General features: G+C 37.9%; 1 protein-coding gene across 8 annotated transcripts in view; it reads left to right on the top strand.

Moving 5' to 3' along the window:
* Positions 1-1,788: 1,788 nt before the first annotated feature.
* The window catches only part of ZNF106 (zinc finger protein 106), a gene marked incomplete at both ends in the record, with an annotated part of 38,379 nt that continues 17,931 nt past the window's right edge, over positions 1,789-22,236 (top strand). For 2 of the 8 annotated variants that reach the window (XM_084241263.1, XM_084241261.1), the window contains 7 exons: positions 1,789-1,842; positions 6,065-6,126; positions 11,996-12,196; positions 15,034-17,220; positions 18,259-18,886; positions 20,122-20,191; positions 22,012-22,166. In XM_084241263.1, the coding sequence (XP_084097389.1) occupies positions 1,789-1,842; positions 6,065-6,126; positions 11,996-12,196; positions 15,034-17,220; positions 18,259-18,886; positions 20,122-20,191; positions 22,012-22,166 (3,357 nt within the window). Of the gene's footprint in view, positions 1,843-6,064; positions 6,127-11,995; positions 12,197-15,033; positions 17,221-18,258; positions 18,887-20,103; positions 20,192-22,011; positions 22,167-22,236 lie in introns of all 8 variants that reach the window. The other 6 variants (XM_084241267.1, XM_084241265.1, XM_084241262.1 and 3 more) reach the window with 5 other exon arrangements.

Raw genomic sequence — 22,236 nt, 5'->3', positions numbered from 1 at the left:
CACTAAGTGCTAGGACTATAATAATGAAAATATATGCAACCTCCCTATTCTTGTGCAGTCTAGTTTTTAATTGGGAAAAATAGAGAAAAACAAATATATACTGTCAGGTAGTATCTGTGTCTGGTAGCATCTACTGTTGTTTCAAGTATACCTTGCAGTGTAATCAACAACACCAAAATGTACTGGCGTAAAACAACTGTTTTATTATTTCTTACAATTCTGCGTTTAAGAGATCACCTGCATGGTTCTTTAACTGGTCTCTTCAGGGGACTCTCCAGTGGCTGTGCCTGTAATGCCCTGCATGGCTCCCTCTCTGAATGAGGTTGTCAGATACTCCCAGTTGTTATTTGTTTATGGAGACCTCAGTTCTTTCCCATGGTTTTTGCCTTGTGATTCAGGAGTGTCACAGCATGGTGACTAGGTTCTAAGAGGGAGAGTTCCAAATATGCCAAGGCAAAACCTGCAGATTTTAAAGGCCCAGCTTCAGAAATTACATAGTCACTTCCACCATATTTTCTTGGTCAAAATATGTCATAGGACAAGGAGAGTAAACTTTACCTCTTAATAAGTGGTGGCAAGATCACTTTATAAAAGAGTGCACGGAGTAGGTAATGCTGGGCTATATGTAGAAACAATCAACCATATTGTTGTTAAAAAACTAAAAATCGGGGGTCTCCTGGTGGCCAATGGTTTAAGTCTCAGTGCTATCACCACCTCAGAGGCCAACCTCTATAGCCTGTGTCCGATCCCTAGCCAAGGTGCTACCCACATGGCACAGCAGACCTCTCCTGTCTCTCCCACCGCTGCCCTCAGCAGCGTATTTTGGTACATTTGCCTGTTTTGCTCCCCACTCTCTCTGGTGAATCTTCTCACCCCCCATGACTCTGGCCTGTACCCCACTTCTTAAAAAAAAAAAAAACAACAACAAACATTTAAAAAAAATTTAAAAATCATGCTGCTAGAATGTCTGCAACAACAACAAAAAAATCAAGTTAATAAGGGGGTAGAGGAAATGGGGGGATGAAAGTACAGTATTTTCTAGGAAATGAGGTATCATATCAGATACCTGAGGGAAATGAGAGAAAGAGAGCCAGGAAAACCATAAAGACATCTTAAAGCAGAATATTTCAGGCAGAGGGAACAGGAGGCCTTGAGATGGAGAACCCTGGTATGCTGGAAGAGAATAGTAAGGGGGGGGGCTGAATGGGGTGATAGGCCAGTGGTAGGACAGGAAATTGGAAAGTGGGTGTGGAACAGATTATGTAACTTGGGCAAATACTGTGGGTTTTCTGTGAGTAAGATGAGAACCTCCTGGAAGATTCTGAGAAAAGGAGTTATATGGTCTGATTTAAATTTTATAAGAATTCTGTTCTGAGAATCTTTGGCTACAGTTCTGAGAATAGACTAAAAAGGACAACAGTGGAATGGGGAGTCAGTCAGCAGGCTAAGTACCGCATGAGATAATAGATGTGCTAAGTCGTGGGAAGTAGTTGGATTTTGGATATATTTAAGAGTGGGACTGACAGGGTTTGTTGATGAGGGTGGATATGGGTTGAGGAAGAGGGATCAAGGATGACTCTCAAAGTTTTTGCCCTAGGCACCTGGAAATTGGAATTTCTTTTACCTACATGGAAAGGCTTGGGGGAGGAGCAGGGTAGAGGTAGGATGCGAGACTTGTATTTTTGGTTATGTTATGATGAATCTAAGAAGACATCTGGGGGAAAACAGGTTACTAACTGTTGCTTCCTCATTGCAGGTGTGACTTTGAATGCTTCAGATCTGATCACTATGGTACGAGAACGAAAATGCATATTGTGCCACATTGTGTACAGCTCAAAAAAGGTAATAATAGAAGAGGGAGAGTCAGACTTTTATGAGTAAAAAGTGACATCATATGAAATTTATAGATGGGTACAAGCTTTTAATAGCATTTTATTTATGCCTCCTTTCACTGGTTATTTTCTCATTACTGCCTCATAAAGTTAGTACACTATATTACTAAACCATAATTACACTATTAAACTGTATTATCCACCCAGAATTTGAGGAGACTCAATAGTAGATAATAAAGATAAATTTACCTAGTAACCAGTTATAGAATAAATGCCTTGAAATTCATGTTATTTGAGATTCTCTTACTTTCCTTCTGGTTAGTTAAGGATACAGCATTTATTAAATCTGCCTGCTTTCTGTTTCTGTTTGTCAAAGTGCAGCTTGGAAATGGTATTAACAGTACCTGAGATGTCCACTAGGTGGGGATGTTGCTCAAAGAAAAACTCATTTTTAAGTGCTAGTTTACCTGTGCCTTAGGAAAATTGGCTGCAATTTGTTTTACTTTTTTGCTTTTTCTCACCTTTATTCTTTGCTTTCAGAGTAGTGCTGCTAGTTTAAACACTGAGGGATTTTTTTCCTGTACTTTCAAGATGATTGTCATTGGAAATTCAGAGAACTGTGATAATTAGCATGAGCAAGGTGAGCTAGGGAAATCTGAGTGACCCTTAGAAGATGTTTGGTAGTAAGATGGTTTAAAAGAAGTGGAGAATAGATATTTCAGGTGGGAGAAGATACACAAAAATACAGAAATAGGATCTAGTTTAACAGTTTTTGGAGTGGGTCAGAAGACTGATTAAAACAGTTTGTCTTGGGAATAGTGGGGCTACAATTTGTAATTTAGGTGAAGACACTTGATAAAATGTTGAATGCCAGACCGAGGAGTTTAATTATGATCCATCCTTAGGGTGGGGTGAAGTTTTTTTTTTTTCTCTTTCCCATTGTAGGATTTCTGTTAGTGACTGATAAATCAGTTGAAATTTTAAAATCATGTTTAATAATATACTTGCTATCTTTTACAAAAATAAAGCAGCTGCTCTTTTAGTTTTGAAAATTATCTAGACCAGAGTTTATTAATATTTTCAATAAATAAAAATCCATTGTGTTTCAGATTGGAGGGAAATGGAAATTGAGAAGGTGTGAGATGGGTAGTCAGACATAGTGTCAGACTTTCATGGAAGAGCTGATAGAGATAAGCTGCCTCATCTCAGGATTTTGCCACTTTAAATCTTTTTGGGCGTTTTTCTACTCTAGTGTAAAAATGTGTTTTCATCTCTTCATGCTTTTCCATGAAACCTAATAAAGGGGAAAAGCAAACTGTAGGTTTTTAAGCACAGGAATGGCATGACTTATCCCCAAAAAAATTAATTGGTGTAAGAAATTAACAGAATGGGTTAATTGAAAGGGATAACTGATATTTTCAGGTAGACCACGAACAACTTATGTTGAAGCAGTGCTTCAGGTTTCCCAAACTAGTTTAACTTTGGCTTCTCCAAATACTCTGTGAAAGAGAAAATGCTCTTAAGTGTGGTAACTTAAGTGTTGGAAAAACTGTAACATCCCTGAATCTTCTGAGGCTCATTAACTTACGAAAAATTGAGAAACCTTGGAACTAAAAAATATTTAAAAAATTTTGTACTATAAAATGTTTTCTAAATTCAACCATTAAATCCTTTCCTCCCCCTCCTCTCCCTCTATTAATAAAAAACACAATGCTAATTAATACACAATGAATTAATTAGAAGTTTGATGACTGAGCAGGTATGCATTTGGGGCTGTTACTTTAATCCTATGTCTGTGGCCCATTGTGTTATTTTGAAAGCTCTGTTGTCTCACTGTATTCTTCCTTGCAGCAGGTTGGAAGAGGATTTTGCATATAAATTTAGGAGACAATCAGTGAAGTATTTTAGAGGATCAAAAGTGATGTTAAAACCAGTTTTGAATGATAGCATTTTTTATAACTGAAATAAAATTGGTTTTTATATCAGAGTGAATAACCTATTTCATAACAGTGGATACTGTTTTAGTCAAGAATAGTTTCACTATGTGAAACAGAAGCCACTTAAATTTAGCTCATGGAAAGGGAATTTGGCATATGTAAACCTAGTCCAAGGAGAACAATAGCAAAGAACAATTGAACAACAGGGAGCATAGGGATTTGAGCAAATGTTGTATATTAAGAGCTCATGGATTTTTTCATTTTATATTGTGTCACTAATGTGATTCAGTTTTTCAGTGTTCATTCTAGTTAGTGGCTAGTCACTGTAGCTGGAAGGGGCCATGTTTAAAGCTGTGTTCTCCAAATGAAGCATTTGTAGACATAGGAAGAAAATGATGGTTATCTTCAGTAAAATTGCTGTTTAAAGTGTTTCGAATCACAACCCTGTTTCGTTATGCTGTAGTAGATAATTAAAAGTAAGAATAGGTTGTTAGGTTGTCTTTTTTTAAGATTATTTATGCCTACAAGAGCTGGGGTACAGGTCAGAGATGCTGGGGGCCAGGAGAGTTGAGAAGATTCAACAGAGACAGAGTGGGAAACAGAACAGGCAGACTGACCGAAATACACTGCTGAGGGGAGCAGCGGGCGAGACAGGAGAGGTCTGCTGCACCATGTGTGTTGCTCCCTGGCAGCCAGGTATCAAACTCATGCTGCAGAGGCTGCGGATTGTTTCATAGTGTGGTGCTTAACCCCTTGCACCACCAGGGAGGCCCTAAGTTGTCTTTTTGACAAAATGACTGTATAATGAAAAATTTCAGTGCAGTAGATGCTTACAGTGTCACATGGGATTGGAAACATGGCTTTGGTGTCAGATCTGCCAGGATTTGATCCTCGTTTGACCACTTGATTAGCTATGCGAGGGCAATACTGTGAATATTTTTACATTTATCCGTGCAATGCCTGTCTCTGTACTTGGCATATAATAAGCACTTGATAAATATTTGGTGAATAAGCAAGTTACCTTCTTTGCATCCTTGTGTCTTAATGGCATTTTTAGTACTCCTTCAGCAGTTGGCGGTTCAAGTGAGAAAATGTCAAGGCACTTAGCACAAGCACAGATAATAGTAACACTCAACAATAGAAACCCTTTTATATGTAAACCATCATTTTCTAATTATGGTATGCAAGCTATATATACTTGGGTGTGGCAAAGTGATAGAGTTTTACATGTTTTGGGGGGATGTCTGTGTATGTGCATGTGCATTTTTTTAGTGGAAGTGCTTTCCACAGATTTTATTTCCTTTCCACTGAGGGTGACATGGAGGAAGGGGAAGAATCTAGTAAATTTTCAAACTGTTTATTAGAACCAAACATCAGTTGGGGGAGGAGGTGGGGAGGCGGTAGTAGTCAGGATGAAGGTGTGATTGAGCTGTTATGTTCAAAGCATTTTTTTTTTTTTAATTTCCTACTCTATCCTACCATAGAGAAACTTTTGTTATGCTTGTAACAGTACTGACAACTGTATGCCAGGCCCTGACCAAGACGTAGATGAGAGTTGTAGCTTACTCATAAGAAACTTTCAGTTGAGTGGGGAGAGTACAGTAGTCCCACTTTATCCACAGGTTTCACTTTCTGCAGTCTCAGTTACCCATGGCCAATGGCAGTCCAAAAATATTACCTACAATAAGATATTTAAGAGAGAGTGAGCATGCACATTCACACAGTTTTTACTGTTGTATATTGTTATAATTGTTCTGTTTTCTTATTGTTGGTGATCTCTTATTGTGCCTAATTTATAATTTATCATAGATATGTATGTGTAGGGAAAAAAACATTGTGTATAGAGGTTTCAGGATTATCTGCATTTTCAGGCATCCACTGGGGTAGAACCCCCTGCACCCCTCTCATGGTAAAGAGGGGAACTGCTCTATGGAGAAACATGCCCAATTAGTTGTATAACTTCAGAGTTTTTTTAAAATGAAATTTTAAAAAATTCATTGTTTGGAAATAGAATTTAAAAACACCAGGTAGTTTGTTCTTTAATCATTTGCATCCTGAAGACAATGCGCTCTCTCACATTTTCAGGAAGCCTCTTAAATAGGTGGTAACAGTTTCTTTAATGCCAAAAACACAGCTAAAGGATTATTGTATTTTAAAATAAACTGATCTCAATATTGAATTGAGAAGAGTCACCACAAAATTACTTTGACACAAGGAGCTTCAACCTCAATTGTTGACTGAGGAATTTTCTTTCCCAAAGCAATTCCCTTTAATCTGCTTTCTTTAATTTTGAAGGAGATGGACGAACACATGAGGAGCATGTTGCATCACAGGGAACTTGAAAACCTGAAGGGCAGGTATGGGAACCGCTATCTTCCATAAACTTGTGAGTGTTGGGGGGTCTGTGTGCTGATAAGCCTGCCAGCTCATTCCTTTTTTTTTTTTTTTTTTAAGATTTATTTTGTTTATTTATTTATGCATACAAGAACTGGGATGTAGGCCAGAGGTACGGGGGTTGGGGGAAGGTGAGAGGATTCACTAGAGACAGGGTGGGGAGCAGAAGAGGCAGATCTACTGAAATACACTGCTAAGGGGAGCAGTGGGCAAGACATAGGAGGTCTGCAGCACCATGTGGGTCACCTCCTTGGCTGGGGATCAACTCATGTCACAGCGGCTGGTGATAGCTTGATAGTGCTGAGACTTAACCCTTGCATCACCAGGGAGGCCCCTGCCACTCATTCTATAGTAATCATTGTAAATTAATATTGTCTCATGGCATAGAATTGCCTTCTAGAATTAATAGCAACTGCCATCATTTTTTTGATATGCAAAAAGGGTAAATCTTTCTGCATTTCAAATGATAATATTCACATCAGCTCTAGCAAGTGGATTACAACACAGGTGGGTTGCGATAAGCTAGTTCTCTCTTTAATAAGCTTTCCTATTCTCACACACCAGCCTTGCTGCTGGGGCATTTCATATTGTTGCCTCATCAGTGTTACAGCTGTGCTTGCTATGGGCTATTAATGGTGCTGGGATGATCTTAGCAGTCCAGAGTGTGCTTCTTCACAGCATTGATTCTCAGTAGCATAAATAAAATGCAAATCTTGAGTATTTAAGTGCTGCTTTGTGATTTAAAACTTGAGCTATTTGGGGAAAGAAAATCTAACAAGTAAGCACCTTAAAAAAATTATATGTAGTATGTCTGTATGTTCCATGTCTTTTTTACCTCTGTGGACAGTGTCGAGCAGAGAAAGACTGTGTGAGTAAGAAAGATTAATTATATCTTATTCTATGAGTAATAGTTACAAGCTGAATATCTGAATGCCAGCCTAAGTCATCTGAAATTATTTGTATTTTCAGTAATACAGTTATATTTATTTTTTAAAAAGATTTATTTATGTATACAAGAGCTGGGGTACAGACCAGAGATGCGGGGGGTGAGAGGATTCACCAGAGACAGAGTTGAGTACAGAACAGGCTGATTGACAGAAACACACTGCTGAGGGGAGCAGTGGGTGAGTTAGGAGAGGTCTCCTGTGCCATGTGGGTTGCTCCCTGGCTGGCCGGGGATCGAACTTGTGCTGCAGAGGCTGCAGATTGCTTCATAGTACGATTGCTCCATTGTGCGGTGCTTCGCCCCTTGCGCCACCAGGGAGGCCCAGTAATACAGTTTTAGATTGTGTGGGCAAATTAGTATGTAATTAAACTTTCAGCATCTGTATAGCATATTTGTAGAATTTTTCCATGGTTTCAGTCTCTTTCTGTGAAGGATAGGTCTTAGCATCAGTATAAGAGGAGTGCACTCACTGAGTGTGGAGAAACCCTTATAACAACATGAAGTTTTATTCATTTTCATTGGAAACCTATGAAATATAATCAACATTTGATTATCTGTATATGGGTAATCTTAGTTAAACCCATTTCCATCAGATTCCTTTGGAATTCACCTTTTTCTGGCTACATACCTGACATTGACCTGCACTATATTGTAAAATCCAACAAAACAAATCAGGTCAGTATATTAAGAGAGAAGCCCAGTTCATTCTAAGATGAAGTCCCTATTTTATTCAGAGATTCCTAACAGATTTTGGCTATTTATGATTCATGTTCACAAGTCAATACAAAATCATAAAAAGAAAAAGTCTTCTCACCCTCTCTCTAAGAAAGACAACTGTGTGATGTATAGTCTACCTAGACCTCTTCGTGCGTGTATGTGTACATTTATATTTCTGTATGTGCATTTTGTCTTATTGCACAGCTGGGCCTACATGCATTGTTGTGTTTTTTCTTTCTTCCCACCCATCAACTTAACTGTACCATGGGAGATTTTGTCGGCCGTTTTCAGTTATTTGGAGCATAGTCAAGTAATAAAGGAGAATGCACTAGACCCTTCTGAGCTGACAATACAAACATCAGCTTTAGCACCAAACTCTTTATTCAGAGGAGAGCACTTTGGTATTTACTTACTTAGTTAGATACAGTGCTAATCAGTTTTATATGACCTTCTGGCCTATAATAAATTATAAGGGAGAAGGCAAGCAGGTAGCAAGGAAAAACAGCTAACAAAACTATTAAAAAACAAAGTCTCAAGAACCATTTATTGACTTGGAGCACTTACTGTAATGACAGATTGCTATCACTAGTTGCACCGTAGGGAAAAAGGAATTATCAGTCATTTTTTTCCCTTTTTATCTATAGTTTATGATTATTTTTCTGCATTTTATGCTTTACAACTGGCTTTCCATGTTAAAATTTTGAGTCTCTCTGTATCACTGTGATTTTTGATTGTGTTGTGGTTGAAAAACATAAAGAGCATTTATTTTAGGTTTTGAATGCAAACTTGAATGAGAAGTAACTTGTCTTAATTGGTTATTGTGGACCTCTGGGACATTTCCCTATTTTTTTCTTACTAATATTTGTTTAGATGCGTAGCCTGTAAATAGTTTCTACAGATAGATGCCATTAAAAAGGCACAAACCTTTATTTATCAAGCAGCTGCTGTGATATAGTTAGAGCAAGCTTAATAAAGAAAAGCTTATGGATAGAATATCTCAAGGCTTTGCCTTTCACACATGAGAGGAAATTGTGTGGTAACAGGATGAAGCTAATTTGGGCCCTCCTTTAAGCACCCCGAGGAAAATATTGCCTTTATTAGCCAAAAAATAAAGCAGTACTTTTGTTCCAACAGTTATTTCATGTATTTAAACAAAGTTGTAAGTATTTTAACTGGATATTGATAAAGAATTAGAAAATATAATGTCATTAAAGTATTATTTAATTTGCTGTTAACTTTTTGAAACCTGTGAGTCCTAAACACTGTATGTGTGAGTGCATATTACATGCATAACAGCTCAGTTGCCTCCGGCTACAGACACATTAGAATTTTCAAGAGATGTGCTTGAACTACCTTGTTCCTTCATTATAGACAGTTGGATTTTCTTCTCTCTTTGAAGTTTCTTATAAAGCTTTTTCTTTCCTTTTTTTTAAAAACTAGATTTCATTCTTAAGAAAAATATTAGGAATTTTTGTCTTTTGATAAATTGTTTGGAGTGTTAACTTTACGTTGCATTTATTGCCTGTAGCCTGCTGGCTAGGATCTCTTGAGGTCCTCTGTCAAATGACTTTAGAGCTATGGTTATATACGTTCTTACAAGGAGAGAAGTGTTTTAAAAATAGGTGTTTGAGTGTCCATTACATGTATTACATATGCTTCTGTTTTGGGTATTGCAAAGTGTGTGGATTTATGATTGTGGATGTTTATTTTTACCTGGTCAGATATTACCTACTTTACACTGGATTCTTTAATATTGGTCATCATGGCCTTCCAGTTGTATCTATAAAGAGAGAGGGATTGTGATGGTTCAGACATGAGAAAATTTCTCTGCATCTTAGAAGTAAAATAAAAATGAGGGAGTTTACTGAAGAATGACTTTTAGAAGGATGTCCCTGGTACCATAATAAACAGTTTAACATTCTATAAAATTTTAGGTACAAAAGTGGACTAAAACACTTTCCATAATTTTACAGTTAAAACTTACAATGAGAAAATTCAGTTGATTTGAATTTTTATTAGTGTTAATTTTATAGGTTTGTTAGTCTTCAGATTCTTCTGATGCCGCCATTGTAAATAGATTTATACTTGTATAATTTTTAACTCCTGTGTCATTATACAAGATTTCTACTTGCATAATTTTTAACTCCAGTGTCACTGTGAGAAAAGGCTTCTTTTTCTGTTACAAGTTAGCATTCACTGAGAAAAGCGTGGATATTCCTGGTTAGCTAGAGAAAGTTGAGGATTATTCTTTCATATAAATGTAAATGTAGTAAGTACAGTGGAAAATAATGTATTTAAGTTCCTGAAGGATTAGAAGAAATTGGAATGTTGCTGTATAGAATGTTGCTGTATAGTACTGTTGAATGTTGCTGTATAGTACAATGAATGTTGCTGTATAGTACAATGGGGTCATGATATTTTTTGGGAGTCTGGTAAGAATTTGTTAAAATGTATCTTATGTCAAAAACTGTACTGTATACAAAACATTTAAGGTTACAAGGTCCATAGAAAGGTAACACCTTACAAAGTAGTCTGCTTTTTTTGAGGTGTTATTTATAATTTTTACAAAGTTAAAAAAAACTTTTGTTTTTTAAAAGCTTACTGGGCATGGTTCCTATTTTATCACTCCAGACAACTGTAACCATATATTTAGCTTTGGTGCCTGTAATTGTTCAATCATTTTTTTTTTTTAATGAACATTCATTTTAAAAATGATCTGTAATAGCAACAATCTTCTAGTATATGAAGTGCTCAATTTTGAGGGTCTCTTCTGGTTAATTGATTCAAATTCTGACTTGAAAGAATGGAACATTGTGTGTGTGTGTGTGTGTGTGTGTGTGTGTGATCAAGCATGTCTTTTTTAAAAAAAATTATGATTATCGAGGCAAAGTTGATTTACAACACTGTATGTTTTAGGAGTATAGGTTCACATCTCTTCAGATGCATGTTATACCATGCCCTCCACCAAAGCCCCAGCAATCCTCCACATGGTCCACTGGACGCCCGTCTTTTTTCCTCCCAACCCATTTCAGTAGCCTCAGCTTTGCACTCAGATTTGAAGGGTTTTTTTTGTTTTTTATTCAAAATAAGGCTTTTTGTGCCTATTATGGTTTTTTAAATTGCCATAGGAAATGCAAAATTATCACTAATAAAAGCCTAAGACAAATGATAGTTAAATCAGTGAGGATTACTGAATGGATATTAGTGTCCCATTCATTACTGCGCTGTGGGCTCATATGTTTCTCAGCAGTGACTGCATAGACAGCTGAACCAACCAAGGGATCTCAGGAAGCTAAAAGACCAGTTATATTATTCATCTACAGCAACTCTGGACATTGATCCAAGACTTGAACTTCTTAAACTCCCTAAACTCCTCATTTAAACTCCCTAAATGAGGAAAGGAAAAGGAAAATAAAAAAGCCTACCCATTTTCTTTCTTAAGAACCTGGTTTTGCCTCTCTCTAAACTGTAGCATGTTCTGAAACTTGAGAAAAACCATTTGCCTAGCGCAGCTGTTAACTTCCTACAACTGAAATACTTTCCATTCCCTTTCAAATAAGCCCTTCTGAAGCAGAATGTGGATCACATGTATCATGCACACCAAAAAAAGTTTGCTGAGACTACTCCTATCATTTGTCCTAGGGTCCGGAATAGGAATCTTCACATTCCTGGCAGAGCTCCAGCTGTTCCGGGTTGGGATTGGTTACACCGCCTACTCTTTCTCCACCCCTTAACTTTCACTGGGAGAAAGCACTTTTGCCAGAGATTAAAAGTAAGAGCTGTCACCAGGCTTTCTGAGTGCAGCTGGCACCATGGGCGTGCTCCAGAGCAACTTCTGTTTGCTCTGAGCCCCCTGCCCTGCCTCCCCTTTCACCATGTTTCCTCTGGCAAGATTTTAAGTACAGCAACTCAAGAAGATTTCTCCTCCTAAACTACATTGTTCCAAAGTGTATTGCCTCTTGATTGCTGGAAAAGAATCTTAAATTCATTCAAAAATAATTTGCGAACAAACTTATTAAAAGTGATGAAAGGAGCATTGAAATTGATAATCACTGATTTTTCACTGTACCAAAGTGCACGTTGTTGTTCAGAGGAAACTATAACAGATCTGGTGAGTGGGCCATGCCAGTGGGGAGAATTGAATGTCCCTCATCTCCCTCTCTCCCTAGGGACAGTAGTCATGAGTGCCGAGTGTGCGGGGTCACAGAAGTGGGTCTTTCTGCATATGCAAAGCACATTTCTGGCCAGTTGCACAAAGATAACGTTGATGCCCAGGAACGAGAAGATGATGGAAAGGGAGAAGAAGAGGAAGAAGATTATTTTGACAAAGAACTTGTTCAGTTAATAAAACAAAGGAAAGAACAAAGTCGGTGAGTAATGATTTTGATTTTGAAAAAAACTATCTGAAACAGAACAGAGTAGGGAGCACATTTTCCACCCTCTTACTTTCTGGCTTTAATTTTCAGAAGTATCTTAGTTATAAAGCTTAGCTCGAAGTTACCTTTTTATGCATAGAAGAGCAGTAGAATTGTTTCTTGAACTGCTGTGCTATTCTGCTTTTACAAAAAAAGCAACTCAGTATTGTATCTACATAAAAGCTAGTATAGTTGTTACATATCTGAATTTTTTGCTATGTTTAGAACTGTTTGGTATCCAAGTTTTCTAGTGGAAAGGTATTAGTACAAAAACTTCGCTTGAATGTGTATCATATAGTATTTCTTATTACAGTCCTTAAAGGAAAAAAAAATATTTTCTCTTGTGATTTAACTTGGTGCTTTTACCAAATTCATTGTCTAGTAACTAACAAGGAGGAGAGGGGGGTGGCGTGTCTCAATAAAAATGTGTTGCACTTGACACTCTGGGACACTTGAGCTGGGACTGAGAAGCCTTATGTCCCCTGGGTCCTGCTTCTCTTAAACTCTATTTTGTGTCTGTCAATTCTTTATTTCTCGTTTTTTTCGTATTCTTCTCAACCCTGTTCATCAGAGCTGGTCTCTGACAGATTTATCCCCTTCTTAGTGCTTCAGTAAATATATATTGAATAAATGTATATTTTAAGTTTGACAGTGTCAAGATCATTTGAGCAATATAATTTTCCAGCTTGTACTGCATAATTTCATATGTGCATCTATAACTCAGGTGTTTGGCTTTTATAATTTCACCTTACTGACCTGTGTTCTGAAGAGCTTATGAAGCAGAAATTTTCAAATAGGAGTGAAAGAATAGAACCACCTTTTGAAGTGGTAATTTTTTAAGTCCTAGGATAAGATGAGAAACATTTCAAATTCCAGAATAAATTTTTAAAGAGCTTTCTTGTATGGTGGGTATATCCGGTCTATACTTTATTTTTAGGTAAAGATTTGAATATAAAAGAAAAGAAATATTTTTCACTCTTATGTTAAAGTTTTTTGAACAAGGCCCTAAATGTCAGTAGCGACATGGTTCTTAAATTGTTCAGTTACTTAGTCCTTCAAATGACATTCTCACCACTTTCAGTTTATTCTCTCTCCTCTTTTAGGGGATTGGAGCCTCTTGGAGACTAGCTTCTATTTTTGTTCTTACACACTGTGCCATCATTAACTTATTTATGTAAATGATTCAACATTAAGTCATGTGATAAAAGAGCTAGACATTCTTATAGTTAATATTCTATCAAGTATTCTAATAATGCCTCTTTGGTGGCCTTTTTATAAAGTTATCTACTTATTTCTTAATAAGGTTGTTTTCCTTTTTTCTTCATGAGGTTTTAAAGAAGAGTGATCTTTCTGGGTTTAGCTGCACACTGTTGTCCCTTCTATAAGACTAATTCATGGTGATCTGATAATTATACTTTGTGGTTGATTTTTTTTTTCCCAATTCTCCACCCATTTCTGGAACAAATTAATATAGCTAAGTCAGTGATCTCCTTGGAAGTCAAAAATTGCATACTGCTTGCAAACAGAAGAGAAAAGCAATTTGGTTTGTGGTTGTATAAAATCCTGCAAACATGTAATAGCACTTGTTATTTGGGGGGATAGGGTCTCCTGTTTAGAAATGGTTAACCCATAATATAAGTGAATATTTTAATTCTATCTTGTGAAAAAGGAAGAAATTCCAATTTGTATCCAAAATCAGTTAAACATTAGAAGATTCAGGCTACGTTCAGAAAAGGGAACTCAGTTTCAAGAACTTTGTTTTGGGATTTTCATTCAATTGAGGCCTAGTGCTTAAAAGTGTACACTCTAGAATCAGAGTTAAAACCAAGGTTCAAATCTCTGCCATACTATCACTTACTATCTTACTCCAGGTAAGTTATCCAACCTCTAATCCTGTTTCCTCATCTAAAAAGTAGGAATAAGAATAATTGCATCGGAGGTGTGGAAATTAAATGAGATGATCTATATAAAGTGCTTAATGTTAAATATATGATAATTAGTAGGTACTTATATTTTAGCTTTTCTCCATTTTTTGAGCACCTGCCCATATGCTGAGCACTATGGCAGACATACTATAGGCCGTCTGTAGGAGAAAACGGTGGTTTTCTCTGGAAACAAATAGGTTTATATTCCCATGATGTCTACTTAAATTTATTCACATTTCTGTGGACTCCTTGTCTAACATGAATAGTTCAAATAGCTGGGCTTCTTTATAAAAGCCTCTCGCTCATGGAGCTCCTTAGAGCACTGATTTGAGTACTACTTATTTGGTATATGCTATTTTACTCTTGTTTGTGACCTTAGCTGGTGAAAATTTTCTTTCACCACTAAGTTATTGAGTGTATGCTTGATAAAATGTTTATTAATGAAAATGATCATGCAGAGATAAATCTTAAGATTTAAAATAGGTCAGGAAACTGGGTTTTTAAAAAAGAACTTAAATTTAACAAGTTGCACAATGTAAAAATAGTAATTGTTTGCTAGACAGGGAAAGATCCCAGAATATGTCAAGAAATACAGGAGCAGGCAGGGGAGGAAATATAAATGTGTCAAATTTTTAATATTTCTGGGGTTATAAGAGGATACTCTTTCATTTCTAAGTTAGTAAAATGTGAAATAGAAATTTGTTATCACTCAAAGGTGAAAACAACTACTATTGGAAATATAAATGAGCTCTATTCCATATGCTAAGTAACAGTGGAAGGAGGTAGAAAGGAAATTTGGTGGGTTAACTTTTAAAGGAAGCATTAGTACCTTTAAATCACTAATGAAACACTTTTTTCCCCCCCCAGAAAAAATGAACCTTCCCATAGTAGCCAAGAAATAAATTCTGATGACAGGCGACCTCAATGGAGAAGAGAAGACCGAATCCCTTACCAAGACAGAGAGAGCTATGGTCAGCCAGCATGGCATCATCGTGGACCTCCCCAGCGGGACTGGAAGTGGGAGAAAGATGGCTTTAATAACACTAGGAAAAACAGCTTTCAGCATTCTTTGAGGAATAGTGGTGGACCAAGAGGATGTTCCGGGTGGCATAAGGGTGTCTCAGGAGGCTCCTCAGCTTGGTTTCACAACCATGGTAATCCTGGAGGTGGTTGGCATTCAAATAATGGAATGGTAGATTGGAATCATAATGGTACAGGGAGGAATTCCAGTTGGCATTCTGAAGGAACAGGTGGATTTTCCAGTTGGCATATGAACAGCAATAACGGAAACTGGAAATCTAGTGTACGTAATACAAATAGTTGGAATTACAGTGCCTCTGGAGACAAATTTCAACCAGGCAGAAACAGAAATTCTAACTGTCAAATGGAAGACATGACTATGCTATGGAACAAGAAATCCAAGTCAAACAAATATAATCAAGAGAGATATAAATGGCAGCGGCAAGAAAATGACAAAGTTGGGACAGTGGGAACATACAGAGGTCCTTCTGAAGGATTTACAAGTGATACATTTCCTTCAGAAAGTTTACTTGACTTTAATTTTGAGCAACTGGAAAGCCAAACTACCAAACATACAGACACTCTAGCTTCCAAAATTGGTGGGAAGAATGGCAGTGTAGCGAGGGAAAAGCTCCATCGCTGGACTCCCTACCCTACTCAGAAGACTTTGGATTTACAATCAGGAGTGAAAGAAGCCACGGGTAACAAGTCAGAAATGACAGACAGACCTTTCTTTGATTTTAGTTTGGCAGCCACAGGAACACAGGAGCCCCAAATTGATGACACAAATAATCCCCCTACGCTGAAAACCCAAAAAGAAACACATACTGAATCTCTTAATCACAAGGCCACTTCTGACTGTACTACTTCCTATGAGGTGGTGAGAGATTTCCCCATTACAGAAAAACCTGAACAAGAGACTAACTTAAATAAAATGCCATCATTCAAATCCCCACTCCTTCCAATTCCAGTCACCAAACCAATTCCTCAAATGCAGGAGTCAAAGAATCCCTCAAAAGCCACAAAAACTAATTCTTTTTTCCCTGGGGAACAGTCAAATCCCTTGAAAAAACCCACTATGGAAGATAATAAGGGTCCTTACCTATCCAAATTGCGTAGTTCATGCCCTCGTGTCTCAAAGGGGAATAAAAGTACACTTGGTGCTCAAAAGGAACCCGATGAAAATTTAAATGATACATTACAAAAAGCCAAAGAGGTGCTACCGGCTCCTGAGTCATTGCAAAATCCTCTTCTGAGCACTTCTAAAAGGACGAGGAACTATGCGAAAGCCAGCAGGAATGTAGAAGAGTCTGAAAAAGGATCTTTGAAGATTGAGTTTCAAGTACGCTCATTAGAAGATGAGAGCGATGGAGAGATATCAGACACAGAAAAGCATGAAGCAAAAATTGGAACCATAGCCTCTTCAACCACAGAAGTTTTATCCTGCAGCACTCACATTACTGATGAGAAAGAGGGGGAAGACCAACACCTGAACACATCTAGAAAACTGTCCACTTCCTCATTTAATCCAGCCGTTCACCAGAAACCATCTGAGTTACAGATAACACCTGCAGCTAGTCCACACTCTGGCTTACTGCTAGACTTGAACCTGAAAGCCTCTCTAGAAGATGCGCAGGTCGATGACCCTAGTAAATCTCCTGTATCATATGAAACAGAAGGCTTTGAGAGTACTAGTCTGGATGTAGAGCTTCAAAAAAGTGATATAGGTCAGCCCTCAGGCCCTCTCCTGCCTGAACTAAGTAAACTTGGCTTTCCCGCCTCACTCCAAAGAGATCTAACCCGACACATTAGTTTGAAGAGCAAACCTGGATCCCACCTTCCTGAGCCAAACCTCAACAGCGCTCGCCGCATTCGCAATATTAGTGGGCATCGAAAGAGTGAGACAGAGAAGGAATCTGGACTCAAGCCAACCCTACGGCAGATCCTAAATGCATCTCGGAGAAATGTCAACTGGGAGCAGGTCATTCAGCAAGTAACCAAGAAAAAGCAAGAGCTAGGCAAAGGCTTACCCAGGTGTGTGTCTCTTTTCAGTATTCATTTTTCTTTCTTCTTAACTTACCCGTTGACCCTTGTTACTTTTCATTAAATGTTTGCAAAAAATATACGTTGTAGATGTCTGGTTTAAATAGGGACTGCCACTCTATAGCAAATGAAATAAAATTTTTCCTAGTAGGGGATTCAGGTTGAAAAGAAGCATGCCTACTTCTGAGAAAGGAGATTGGCATGAAGGGGGAAAAATGATTAGAATTTCAGCACTATCGTTGTAGTTGCTAGAAAGTGACAGCATAAATTTTTTTTTATTTATAAATCTTTCTATCTCCAGGGCTTATTAAGTGGTACAACTTTTAAAATATAATTCTTCTCAGTACTTTTTATTTATAACCTGTGGCTGGCTAACCTTCTGTATGTACTCTGAACATGGTATTTGTTGTCACAAAATGCTTAAGACTTAATGTAATATTTTGAACATTCATCTTAAGTTGAGGTATTCAACTTTTAAGGATGGGAATCAGCCTTCAGTATAGCTTTGTTGCTTGAAAATAATCCTGCTATATTATTATTATGTAGACTTCCAAGCTTGACTTTCTATCCTTGTTGAAATAACACATTTATTGTGCTCCTCTCCCTTTTCTATAACTTGTATTACTGAGTTTAAAAAGTTCTTAGTGTAGTGCCTGCCTGGCACGTGTGAATGCTTGATAAATATTTTTGTTTGTTTTGCTTTGCCTGCTGTTAAAGATTATGTATTAGTTGTTGGTTTGGACCTGCATGTTAAATAAGATCCTCATATTTTACTTCCTCAAATGTATATGAATTCTCACAGTCGTATATTCTCACAATCCTATATGAATCTCCAGTACTTGGTACATTACAGTACTTATATTATAGTTGATTACTTTATATCTGGAATTCTTATTAGTCTGTAAGATCCTTGCGATCAGAAATCTTCCTATTTGTGTTTATAGCCCCAGTGTTTAACAGCACCCAGCACAATAGGCGGTGCCTTCTTCCCCCAACCGTATCTGATTTATGATTTTTCTTTCTTTCAAGGTTTGGCATAGAAATGGTGCCTCTGGTTCAAAATGAGCAAGAGGTCTTAGATTTGGATGGGGAACCTGATCTGTCCGATCTAGAAGGATTCCAGTGGGAAGGTATTTCCATTTCTTCCTCGCCGGGGTTGGCAAGGAAACGAAGCCTTTCTGAGAGCAGCGTGATCATGGACAGGGCTCCTTCCGTGTATAACTTCTTCAGTGAGGAAGGTACAGGCAAAGAAAATGAGCCTCAGCAAATTTCACCTAGTAACTCATTGAGGGCTGCACAGAATCAGAGAGCAGCCATGGGACTGAAGCAGGAGGTGACACCTCTGGCTGCCTCCCTAAGAACAGGTGAAAGGGCTGAAAATGTTGTCCAAAGGCGTCATAGCGCACAGTTATCCTCCGACCGTGCTGTACCTTTGATGCATTTTGCAAGAGACCCAAACAGTCAGGACTGTTCTACACCACCTCCAGAGAATCAGAATGCCCAGGAGAGTAATGGAGAAGGAAACTCTTTATCATCAAATGCATCCTCAGCCCTTGCAGTCTCCAGTCTGGCAGATGCAGCCACAGATAGTAGCTGTACCTCTGGTGCGGAACAAAATGACGGCCAAGGTATTAGAAAGAAACGAAGAGCCACTGGAGTGAGTATGATTCTCTGTGCTTTTTGTAGACCATTTCCTGTGGTGACTTAGTTACTCTAAGAAAGATTTAACTGTTTAATTTTTCTTTAATTTCTGGGGCTGTGGTTCTCCCTGCTCTGGAATTAGAAGACTTGGGAGGCTCTATTATTGCGTTCATAATCTTATCCTACTGGTTTCTTTCACTGAGTAATTCTACTAGGTTAGATGTAATTGAATATGAAAGTACAGTACTAGGAAAATATGAAGTCATCTCTAAAACTAGTCTGTCTCCAAGCTAGTGATTCTTTGTATCACCTGACCAAGGAGTAAGACATATCTTCAACTGTAACTTTATCTGTTTTCCTGATGCATTCTGAACTGCTGCTGAAGAAAAGCATTCCAGTGTTGCATTTGTAGGGCGTGTATGCTTGCTAGACCCAGGACTAGTGGACTTAACACTAGAGTAGTTGTAATACTATTAGAGTGCATCTCCATGAGCATAGTCTTGGACATATTTTCAGTTTCTGTTACCTCTCTTTTGTACTGCAGTAACTCAGTGTGGCCCTTTCAGAATCCATTCCTTCACTCATACCGCTTCCTTTCTGGCCTCTCTGTCACTAGTAGCCCATTCAGGAGCCATTTCTGGAAAGAAAGAGTTGCTGGTGGTGATATAGTTTGGATCTGGCACTGTGAGGAAATGGGCTATTTCTAAATACTAAGCTACTGTGTAGCCCAGTCATCAAGGACATGGTTTGTAGATCTGGATTCAGATTCAATTCTGCGCCTTGGACACTGTGGTGGACATTACTGAATGAGAGATTTTCTATGATAAAGCTAATTATGCTGGCACTTGTCTCATAAACTGTTCAGCTTTTTGTTATAGTTTTTTTTTGCTGAAATTTAATGTGGAAACTGCCAAGATGAGTCAGATACATGTATCAGCATCTTTGTCCATACTGCTATCTACGCCTTGCCTTACCAACATGGAATGCTTTGCCTAAGCCTCGTGATTTTCCCATCTGTAGGTTCTAGGAAGGTACTTGACCTTGGAGTCTTCTTTTTTAACCAGATACATTCATTTAACTAATATTTGAGTTCATACTGTGTGTATGAGACTTAGACTAGCATGTTAGAGATGAAGAATATAATATATATTGAAGAATAATGTATGACTGTCTTAGGATTGATACTTCTTTCCTCTTCTGGATAATGGTCTTCATAGATATAGTATCATTCAGTCTTCTTTATCTCCACAGGATGGATCTTCCCCTGAACTCCCAAGTCTTGAGAGAAAAAACAAAAGAAGGAAAATTAAAGGAAAGAAAGGTATAGTGCAAAATACTTTGGTAGAAAGAAATTGTTCATATATCAGTTTAACTTTTTGACAACGTGACAGTATAGCTTATAGTTACCAAACACTGAATACCCTTTTTTTTTTAACTTTCTCATCTTAAATGCATAGGAAAGTTAAATTTTCGACTACATACAATTACAGGTGTAGAATAATGTAATATAAACCTGTAAACAAAAGTTTAATATAGCATGGATAAATTGATTTCAGTTAAAGCCAGACAGTCTCTTTAGGGCTTTTTCAGTGGAAAAAAGAAGAGGCCATTTAGTAAAAATTTTATTTCTCTTGGTCATTTATAACCGTTTCTCCCATTTTTCCATTTTAAGACATCTTGATTGTTTTTCCATGTGAATTGAGAGAAGTTATTAGTGTGGGCCCTTGACTGATATGCTTGTACAACTTTTGTTTTCCACTGATTCTAAATGAGTTTTAGTATAAGGACTAGTGAGGGAAGTGAGTGTTGGATGATGGGCTGTGCTGGATAAGGTAGGAATCAAGGATGACCCTTGTTCTGAGTGGGTAAGCTGTGTGGATGATGATATTATCTACAGAACAAGAAGATTCCCAAGTGTTGCAGGAGGATACAGGAGAATGACAAGTTTTGTTTTGGATCCTTTGAGTTAAAGGACATTAGAGACACCAGCTAGAATGATCACAGTGATAGTTGGTACGTGGGTCTGGAGTTTAGGAGCGAGGTCTTGACATATTGAATGGGAAAGAGACAAACATAAAGATGACAAATATACGTAGTAGAACATTCTATTTAAAATATACTATCTCAAAGCCATATATATATTTATATTTAGTAATACATATAAATATAAAATATAAACATAAAAATGTATATTTTTAGGAAGCCTACACTAGTAAAGACATCTATTTTTCTATTTTTTAAATGGTCTTATTTTATGTTGAGGTAACACTATATATGATTTAGGGGTATAGACGCACGCCTTTTTCAAAGGTATTGGTACCACACCACATCATGCCACCCACCACAAGTCACCCTTAATCCTCCATTATAGTTGTTGGGCCCCTTGCCCCCATAAAGGGAATTATTTTCAGTAACACACAGACTAGAAAATATGGATTGGGAGGGGAGAGCACAAGCAGTTCAGGTCTGGGGTCCATTGTAAGCAAAACCTTGAGTAAAGATGTTGGTAGATAAAGGAAGAATGGGAGTTGATTTGCCTGGAACAGCGACCTCCCTTGGAAAGCTAGTGGTGGAATGATGATTAGGTAAAGTGATATTATACAGTGGTGTTCTTGGACCTAGAAGGCACCTCCATCTTACCAATTGTCACCTTTGGTTTCTAGCTCTGGTAGCATCTGGCTTAACTATGTGATTTATGAGTTTGGATGAGTGTCTACTGACCTACAGGGGATGGGGGGAGGGAGAATAAAGGCTTATCCTAGGTAACGTGATGTGGTTCCATCTTCTGAGGAACTATATTATTTAAAAAGAAGCCTCCAGGGCCTCCCCTGGTGGCGCAGCGGTTGAGCGCTGGGCTGCAAAGCTGCCCGCAGCATCTGCAGTGCCGGTTCGATCCCTGGCCACCGGTGCGGGTCCCACAAAGCACGCAGATCTCCCCTGCCCTGCCCACTGCTCCCCTCAGCAGTGTATTTCGTCAGTCTGCCTGTTCTGTTCCCCCCTCTGGCTCTGGTGAATTCTCTCACCCTCCCACACTTCTGACTGTATCCAGTGCTTGTATAAATAAATAAATAAATCTTTAAAAATAAAAAAAATAAAAAGAAGCCTCCAGTGTGAAACTGAACCTTATGATTTTTTTGACAGAACGTTCTCAGGTTGACCAGCTGCTGAATATTTCCTTAAGGGAGGAAGAACTAAGCAAATCATTGCAGTGCATGGATAACAACCTTCTGCAAGCCCGGGCAGCACTTCAGACAGCTTATGTTGAAGTTCAGAGGCTACTTATGCTCAAGCAGCAGGTAACAATAGATGGAACATTTAAGGAAAATGGGTTATCTCAAAAACTGAGTATGTAAATGCTTAATAAAA

Source organism: Talpa europaea, assembly GCF_964194135.1.
Source record: "Talpa europaea genome assembly, chromosome: 8".
Classification (NCBI taxonomy): domain Eukaryota; kingdom Metazoa; phylum Chordata; class Mammalia; order Eulipotyphla; family Talpidae; genus Talpa; species Talpa europaea.
Note: the sequence above shows the minus strand (reverse complement) of the source record. Positions and strands in the feature narration are given on the sequence as shown.